At 45.6% G+C, this 9,031-nt stretch overlaps 1 protein-coding gene and 1 long non-coding RNA gene across 3 annotated transcripts in view; one reads left to right on the top strand and one right to left on the bottom strand.

Moving 5' to 3' along the window:
* Nucleotides 1–3,782: 3,782 nt before the first annotated feature.
* The window catches only part of Slc10a7 (solute carrier family 10 member 7), a 239,102-nt gene continuing 233,853 nt past the window's right edge, over nucleotides 3,783–9,031 (bottom strand). The window contains exons 11-12 of one of the 2 annotated variants that reach the window (XM_059264285.1): nucleotides 7,007–7,152; nucleotides 3,783–3,958 (exon numbers count right to left, since the gene is read on the bottom strand). In XM_059264285.1, coding sequence (XP_059120268.1) covers nucleotides 3,929–3,958; nucleotides 7,007–7,152 — 176 coding nt within the window. In that variant the 3' untranslated portion in view covers nucleotides 3,783–3,928. Of the gene's footprint in view, nucleotides 3,959–7,006; nucleotides 7,153–9,031 lie in introns of those variants that run through there. The other variant, XM_059264286.1, reaches the window with a different exon arrangement.
* Nucleotides 4,590–8,840, top strand: LOC131911882 (uncharacterized). Its single transcript, XR_009379452.1, has 3 exons — nucleotides 4,590–4,834; nucleotides 5,215–5,360; nucleotides 7,029–8,840. It is a non-coding gene; the product is annotated as an uncharacterized LOC131911882 (long non-coding RNA).

Below are 9,031 nucleotides of genomic sequence, written 5' to 3'. Positions count from 1 at the left end.
GAGCCATCATGTGGGTGCTGGGAACTGAACTCAGGACCTCTGGAAGAACAGCCAGTGCTCCCAACTTCCGAGCCATCTCTCCAGCTCTGGCTCAATACTTTTAACTAAGTCTATTACCTATTTTTTTTATTTTGTCTACTATGGACCACTCATTTACAGTCTTCTCTTTTTTTTTTTCCTGACACATTTGGAGGAAACACAAATACCTTCCTCTTTTGCCTTCTAGGGGTACATTTTTTTTCCTGCACATAAGGATCCTCACACTGACTCACTCCACTGCCAGATCAGGAGTGGAAACCAGTGTGAACAGGAGAAAATGGAAAGTCTGAGGCTTCTGTGAGGTCACATGGCAGCCAAGGGCAGGTGGGGTTTTAGAGCCTCTCCCTGCTTACAAAGAGGAACATCCAAGCAAGAGAAGGCACTTAAGAGAACTAAGTGTGGGTGGACTGGGGACAAGTGTGTGGAGACGGGGAGGGTGGTCACTGGGAATCCTGAGAGACACAGTGGTGGGGGACGGGCCACTGGTGGCTACCATTTAAGTTTGCATGTCCCCAAATATCCAGCATGTTCAGAATCCCTTAGAAAACAGAGGAGCCAGGTTCCTTTCGTGTGTGAGGAGAGTATAGAGCAGGGCCCTGCTTTAGCAGCTGGTCACGTCTGTCAGGCTCCGTCGTCTGGTGATATCAGTGCCCATGGCTTCTGACATCTATGCTGGTACCAACTAGTCTTCATGGTGGTAACCTGCAGTGAGTAAACACTGCTCTTCAAAATCAGGTCAGTAGGTAAGTCCTCTGGGGCATATAAGGATTTTTACTTATTTGAGAAAACAGCTCTGTATTACAAGAGTTGTGAACAAATATAAAGTCTTAGGAGACCTTTTACTGTTTACATACAAATTGAGGATAATGATGATGTTAATGTTTATCTAAGTTTTCTAGGATATCAGAATTCTGTAAAAAAATCTTTTATTTTTAAATGTGTATAAAGTACTCATTAAATCAGATCAGCATGGCCTATGTAGCTTGAATTACTGAGGGTGTTTCCCCAACTCTTGGCTGCCACTCCGAGCCTGGAGCTGGAGACCCACAGATGTGTGTGCCACACTGGAGGAGATGGAAAAGTCAATTGGCGACTAGAACAGCATGGGCTTTGGGCAAGACAGTGCTCACTGGGAACCCAGGAAAGCCTCCTGGAGGAGGTGACATTTCCATTAGGCTTCCAAAGGGAAGATGAAGCCCAAGAACACAAAAATTTGGCATTCTCCAAGGTGATGTGCTCGTCAAAGAAGCCCTGGGCTTGGGAAGGCTTGCCGGAACTCACCTTTCCACTAACCCAAAGGACACAGCACCTCAGCCTCGTCACTCTGCTGCAAGTGTTCCCGTTCTGTCCCTAACACTGACGCACGGACAGTGTATTAAAAATGGGTTTTTATGGCACGGTGGGGTGGAGGGGCGTGACCGGGCAGCTGGAAGGACTGTGGCATGTCTGTTCACACACATTTCATGCTGCATTAAGCCAAAGTGAACCTAGGCAGTCCTCGGAAAGCAGTGCAAGAGCATCAGAAATTAGGCGAAAATGAACCACAAATTGTTCAGTGATTCCTCAAGTGGTCTTTGTTTAATCATAGAATTATTTTTTATTTCCCATTTATTATAAATAACCCACTTCATTACTTAGCCATCTTTGAAAAAATTTGGTATTTAGCATAAACACTTAGCGTCAACCAGAGGTGTGTCAGTTAAGAACAGAATAGGGAAGAATTAAAAAAATCCACAAAATCTTAAAACCTGAAACACATGTAAAGACCACATTACCATTCTTTAAAATTTCAGCATTAAAAAAACAAATTCCAGGTGGAAACATGAGTAAACATAAATATAATCTAATGTATTTCTTTTATAAATACATTTGGACAAACAAATGTATAAAACAGAGATGGACAGTGCATAAACACAGGAAAATATTTTAAGCTGCTAATTAAACTCGAATGAGCAGGAACTAAAATGAATTTTGATTCTATTTTTTGCTCACCATGGAAAAATATGCTATTCCATTTGTGTAAAAAGAGAAGTAGCCACAGACATGTTACTAAAGCCACCCAAACTCACGATATACATCAACTCTTGGGAAAACAAAACACCTTTTTAAAGCAAAAGATAAAACGCTCTCCTAGCATTTCAGCTGAATTTCTCCCACAGCCACACCTACTGCAGGTGTTGAGAGAGGTAGAGAGGTCGCAGGGGAGACCAGTGTTCACGAGACATGGAGGTTCTGACTACAGTTCCGGCAGAGAGACAACTTCCACTTCCTCTAAGCCCAGGTGTGGAGGGACGAGACTTGAAAACCTTTCTGCTCCGAGTAAGTGGCACACTCACCAAGGGGAGTCACTGCCAAGGCCGGGCACCAGCAGCAGAGCTCTGCTGGGAGTTATAGGTCCTGAGACATCGACACAAAAGACCTGGCGAACACTGGCACGCCGGTGCTAACCATGCCGTAAACTAGCACCACTGACAAGTCCAGTGAATTCTGAAGGAATGATCGCTTCGTTGTAGGACTTCAGCCACCACTACCAACAAGAAAGGCAGCTGCTGAGGAGAGAGCAGGGCCTTGGTGAGACCCATGCCACCAATTTGTCTGTTAAATCAATAAAGTAGTAAGTATTAAGGAAACACAAGAATGGCGCTTCCGCCATCTAGTACACTGCTTATTTTCTGCTGGCGTCCAGCTGAAGCTCTTCTGGCCATGAAGGCCACACCAGATATCCCTTTGAAAGCTGATGCCCAGTTCCAGGACTAGTTGTTCGAAAGCTTGGCTGATGGATGGTCTTGGGCCTTCTGTGCTGGCCCCTCTTTCCACCTGACTAGGCAGTGTGGGCATGTAACATTCGCTCACGTCCATGACCTTATGTTTTCTTTGACTCCTAAGGGCAATAATGATTTGATTTCTTAAGAGATGCTGCAAACATTTGTCAAGTGAGTGATGGATGCTCTCATTCATAAACTGTCTCGAATGTCTTAAGTGTGCTTACTTAAAGGGTGTAACAGGCTGCGTCTTGCCAACAGGAGCGATTTGGAACTGTGTAACAGGAACAGCACTTGGTCCTAGCTGTGCAATGGGAACACAACCCACTGTCAACTGTTGCTACTCTCCAGCTGACTTTGATGTTTGTGTGTTGCCCTGGGTTGTTTGTGAGTATGCGAGTGAAATGAGAAACAAAGGAATTAAGGAAGGAGGAGGAAAAGCACACAGAGATAGGACTGAAAACCTCCCAAACCACACTCTGTGTTTACCTCAGTACTCACATCAGGCCTTCCTTTGAAGCAGCTCATAATAAATTTAAGCTATTCCCCCACACAGGTGTGATGGGACTCAAGAGTTTCCGGAGTGTGCGGGGACTAATTGAAGAGATGTCTAGAGAAGACGACGTCAAGGAATGAGGTACCTCGTGCTTCTCAGCATCTCGCCGATCTCTGACCCCTGCTGAGTTGATGAGGAAGAGGCATGTCATAGTCACAGAAACAAAGAACCACATGGCGAATCAAAGCGTGCGAACGAGACTGCGGAATCTTTCCCTGTCACCAGGCGGATGGTTTCTGGATGGTGTGACCTCATTTCAAACGTTACAGTAACTATTACAGAGTTGTTGTGCACAAAAGGCAGTACAAAGAAAACCTGTTAGCTTTTTGTCCCTTACAAAAACTTTTTTTCTGCATTAAGGAAAAAAAATTAAGTCCAGAATACTGTCCACCCATGGCAGTCGCCAGCAGAGCATGTCAAGAACATTTAAGGCACTTAAACAGGTGTATCATATTTTTCTGTAAAAAAATAAAATAGGCATCAAAGCAACATTCACAAGGACAAGTGTTCAGAATGGCCTGCACGGACAGCCCTGTACATATATACACGCTTCAGGAAGGCGCCTCCGGAGTCATACTGTCGGCCTCGTCAGCTTCACTCCCTGCAAGACATGGAAACGGTTCAGAGTTGGAATGTCCACAAACAAGGCAAAATATCAACTCATACCAGATAACATGCCACTGGGAGGAGGAGTCTGCTGATACTCGTTTCATCTGGAATGTTCCCTGTAGGTCCCAAGGCTTGGTCCTCAGGCTATACCACTACTGGAAGATGGTAGGACCTTTAAGATGTGGGGCCTAGTGGGAGACATCTAGGTGATTGGGGGCCTTGGATAGGACCTTGGTCCCTCTACCCCTCTTCCCTGCAGTGAAGGCAAGGGTTATATTCTATACACTCCCACCATGACTCTCACAGGCCCCAGAGTAATAGAACAACCGATCATGGACTGAAACTTCCAAAACAAGGGGCCAAAACCAACTTCCTTCTTTCTAAGTCTTAGGTTTTGTTACAGCAACAGAAAGCGGATTGGCGCACTCACTCAGATGGTCTATATAACCAGCCCTACCCTAGAAACAGACTTAGCTGCCAGCTCACTGGCCAGCAGACTGTGTCAGCTCCAGAGCCTGGCCAGGTGTTTGTATGCTTCTGTTCTGCACTACATGGGTCTCATTAGTATTATCTGCAAACAAAGGTAGTCATGGCACCCTGAAGAAAGGTTCTGAGTGTTTATGTTACTAGGTAAATGTTCCAGGCTTTGGGATTATTCTAAATTAGGCAGTGCTAACTGGAAACTGAACAGCATGGTCTGATTAAGTCTCAAAAATTTGAGACATTTAGAAGAAAACCCACTCCAGTTAATTTTGTGTTTACTGTGACTGAATACTGTTGCAAAGAGTATTTGGATTTTCAAGCAATTTCTTCTTCTTTTTTTTTTTTGTAGTATTGGGTATTGAATCTAGGGTCTCATGTATGTTAGGTAAATGGTCACTCACTAAGCTACACTCTAGCCCTTTAAAGAAATTTATTGTAGCCGGGAGGTGGTGGCACACGCCTTTAATCCCAGCACTCGTGAGGCAGAGCCAGGTGGATCTCTGTGAGTTCGAGGCCAGCCTGGGCTACCAAGTGAGTTCCAGGAAAGGCGCAAAGCTACACAGAGAAACCCTGTCTCGAAAAACCAAAAAAAAAAAGAAATTTATTGTGAGACAGTATCACTGGGCTGCCCACTGTCTTGAGTTTATTTTGCAGCCAGAATGGCCTTGGATTTGCTGTTCTCTGCCTCGGTCCCTGAGGAGTAGGTAGGGTCACAGCCCTGTTCAGTTCGGCCCAGCTAATTTTCTTCATTTTTTTTGTCAATAGTTGTATGAATACATTCGGAGGGGGCAACATACATGTACACTGATAGATGGAAGAGAAAAATCTCCAGAGAATGTGGGAAGTAAAGGAAAATGACACTGCCCACCACCTTTCTGCTAGTCCTGAGCAAGGTTACACCATCCGTCTGCGTGAGTATGCCCATCCACTTTCTATCGCTACGACAAAACCCACGGCTTAGAGAGAAGGGGGATCTTCAGCTCCTTGTTTTGGAGGTGGCCTGACACCGCTGTTGTTAGGTCACCGAATTAGTGATGACACTGGATGGGCTAGCCTTCTCATGCAGGACCTCAGGGGCTTCCTGTGAGTCTTCTAAGAGGGATATTCTATCTCTGTCATTGTGTTACAGATATTTATGGCCACATAGAGTTTTCTAGTCCCAAATCCCTCACCGTGTTTTCCGCAGGACGTTAAACTGCTGAACTCTCTCATCCCGTTTCCTAGCCTGTAAAAATGGCAATAGCAAGTGGGGCCATGAGCATGGCTGTGGCTCAGCTGTGAACTCAGGCAGAATGCCTCCGCATCCATGTCTGACCCAGGCAGGGAGCGGGGCCTGCCTCACACACATCCCGTGGCCATGCTGTCATTCAGGATGTGAGGGACATAGCACAGGCTGCTTCGCCACTGGACGCCTCTTCTCACATACCTCCTGTTAGCAGTCACCGCTAAATTACTTCTGGCAGGACCAAACCACCAGAGGAGAGCATTCCATTGTGACACCAGATTCTGCGTCATCTAAATTTCTTTTGAATCACTGACTCAATTATTTTGGTTAATACTTTTGGAAATTAAGTCTAAAGAACCTAGCTAATTGCCAGGCAGTAGTGGTGCACGCCTTTAATTCCAGCACTCGCGAGGCAGAGGCAGGCGGATCTCTGTGAGTTTGAGGCTAGCCTGGGCTACCAAGTGAGTTCCAGGAAAGGCGCAAAGCTACACAGAGAAACCCTGTCTGGGGCTGTGGAGAAGAACCTAACTAATATGTAATAATATTATGTACTAAGTATGGTGAAATTAATATTGTGTGGGCTCTTTTGATAGTTAACTTTTATATTTTAATTCCCAAACACAGTTTTACCACACTGGGAAGTTAAAAGTGAAAATGCATTGTGGCTAAGTCTAGTTTCGGCCATATTCAGAAAAGCACAGAGGAAAGCCACCCAGGTCCACAGTGAAGTGCACAAGAAGGGGTAGTTCCAATTTTAAACACCCATCAATATTCTCCTGAATAGGAGTATGTTAGAGTATTTGAAAACTGCCTTGCAAATATTACTCTCTTTTATAAGACATTCAATATTCACTCTTCCCGATCAAATCGAACGAATCAGTGTATACTGTAATTATACATTTGTGTGTGTGTCTGTGTGTGTGTGTGAGTTTGTATGTATGCACACACATGTGTCCTTGTGTGCAGGTGTCTTCTCCAATTGCTTGCTATCTTATTTTTTGAGACTAGGTCTGTCATTTGTGTGCATGCTAGACTGACTTGCCAGTGAGCCCCAGGATCTCTCTCTCTGTCTCCCAGGGCTGGAGGTAGAGGGGTGCACTGCCATGCCTGTTTTTTCTGTAGATCCTAGGGTTCTGACTCAGGTCCTAATGCTTGAGCAGGACGTAATCTACCCACTCAGTCATCTCCTCAAACCCGTTATTATACTTCATTAATAAAATACATACATTTGAACAGTGATATACCAGAAAAAAGTAAGTATATGAGTCATTTGAATCCAGAAAGAACATTTCAGTCTAATCTGGATCCAATCAGATCTTTCTGGAGTCTCACCTTCTGCCTTGACACCATCCAGGACTTGATTGTTGGCACGAGCACACTTCCCAGAAGGATCTGAGCGGGGTGGTAGATGAGCAAGGGCACAGATATCAATGAGAGATGCTCGTGGCCTGCGAACACTATCTTCAGCATTGGAATTCCTGTTCAACCAAGAAGACAGAAAACAGAGAGGCAAATTCAAGCTGGCGTCAAATAAAAAGCATGCTCCATGAAAATCACAACTCGAATTGGTTATGACTCTATTTCCCTACGTGTATTCACAGACCTGTAATGGGAAGTTCTCAAAGTTGACAGGTCTAGCTTCCTTTCATGACACAAAGTTCTAAGCTCTAACTGGGACAGATGAAGACTGTTTTGGGGCCAGTACCTCTCACTCCTTCATCAGGAGGAGGAAGACTAAACGGAGCTGCTCTAAGAAGGCTGGAAAGGACTAAGGAGAGGTTAATCTCGGATCTCCTCTTGCTCAGTGGTGTGGGGACACTGGCTGTTAGGGTTCCCCAACGATACAGGAAGATAATGTGTGGTACAGACAGCGGTCATGAGATGATGCTCCAGCTGGGCGGAAGTCCTGAGATTCAGCCCAGGACCTCACAACTTCTAAGCATGTGCTCCACCCACAAACCCTGAATGTTACGCTCATGGCCAAGGATCCCAATGTGCTTTCCAGTCACGAAACAATTTTATATGTAACAGGTAAAGTGCAAAACTAGCACTCAGCCAAGGCCTCGATGGGACCAAACAGATGAATGCTGCAATGTGAATCTACTAGTCTATTCTAAAAGAGTGAGGTGTGCCTGTGTCTGGGCAACTACCACCTTTGGCTTCTTTAGCTAGCAAAATCCAGACACTAGCAGCTTGTGTGTTAGGACCCTTGCTTTCCTGTGGCCGGGCTCTCGGAACTGACGTACACACGTCAGCTCCTGCAACCAAGCGCTTTCAGAGTTCCGCTTTCTTCTTGTTTTTCTGAAATGGTCTCTGACAAGGGTCCAAGCTCCTAAACATGCCCGATAATGGTGCATAAATAACTTTTTATTATAACACAACAGGGAAGGCTTCGCTTTTGCAGTCATTTTTTAACCTTCTAATAAATTTCCAACCTTTATGCAAAAATGTATCTCAAGACTGCTCTCTTCCCACAGCCGCATGCAACACTGCTGTAAACCGAAAACACTCAACCCTCCCCAACGGTCGGCTTCTCTCAGGGCTGCCACAGTACACACTTGGAGACGTTCTGTCTTCTATTTCCATGCTCACTAGAAAACTCAGAACAATAACAACAACACTAAGACAAAGAACAAAAGAAAATAAAATAGACGAGCTCTTTAAAAGAACAGTAAAAGCCTAAACATCCACGTGTTGTAAAGTATTATGCACAGCCTTAGAAAGTGTATAGGATGCACTGAGAGGCAAGCGCCACCCTCCTCTGTAGACAAGGTCCCCCTTCCCTGGTCCACACGGATGATACCCCGCCTGGAGAATACGGAAGTCTGATGAGCTCTGCTGCCCCTGAGGGACTTCTAAGGAGGCACCAGAGGATGAGATCCAGAAAGGAGGGTCACTGAGGCAGGGCATGAAGGAGCCTGAAGGGAACAAATGAGAGAAGCACCGAGATCTTTTGTCCTTAACAGTGAGACCAGAGCAGGCTTTCTGACTAAAATTTAAGGACTACCATTGCTCAGCTAACTCATCCCAGGTACCTTGCTGTGGCCATGAACGAGGCACCGGATACTGATGCAGTTACCAACCAATGAACCAACTGCAAAACATCCAAGCAAATAACATGATGCCAGAGGGTCCCCGACTGTGATGAGGCAGGCAGAGACGAGACGGAGGCATGCATCAGGTCCCTCCAAGGTCCCTCCCTAGGTGGCATCTCACCTAGATCATCACCAGGATGCCTAGGACACTGCAACCCAAGGGGCACAGAAGAGGGCCTGGTGTGCACCTGCTCTCTGTGCAGCCCAGCTTCTGTAGCACAGTCCTCCGGACTGCAGCTCCTTCAGGGCAGACCCTGAACTC

The sequence above is a fragment of the Peromyscus eremicus genome, chromosome 5 (assembly GCF_949786415.1).
Source record: "Peromyscus eremicus chromosome 5, PerEre_H2_v1, whole genome shotgun sequence".
NCBI lineage: Eukaryota > Metazoa > Chordata > Mammalia > Rodentia > Cricetidae > Peromyscus > Peromyscus eremicus.
Note: the sequence above shows the minus strand (reverse complement) of the source record. Positions and strands in the feature narration are given on the sequence as shown.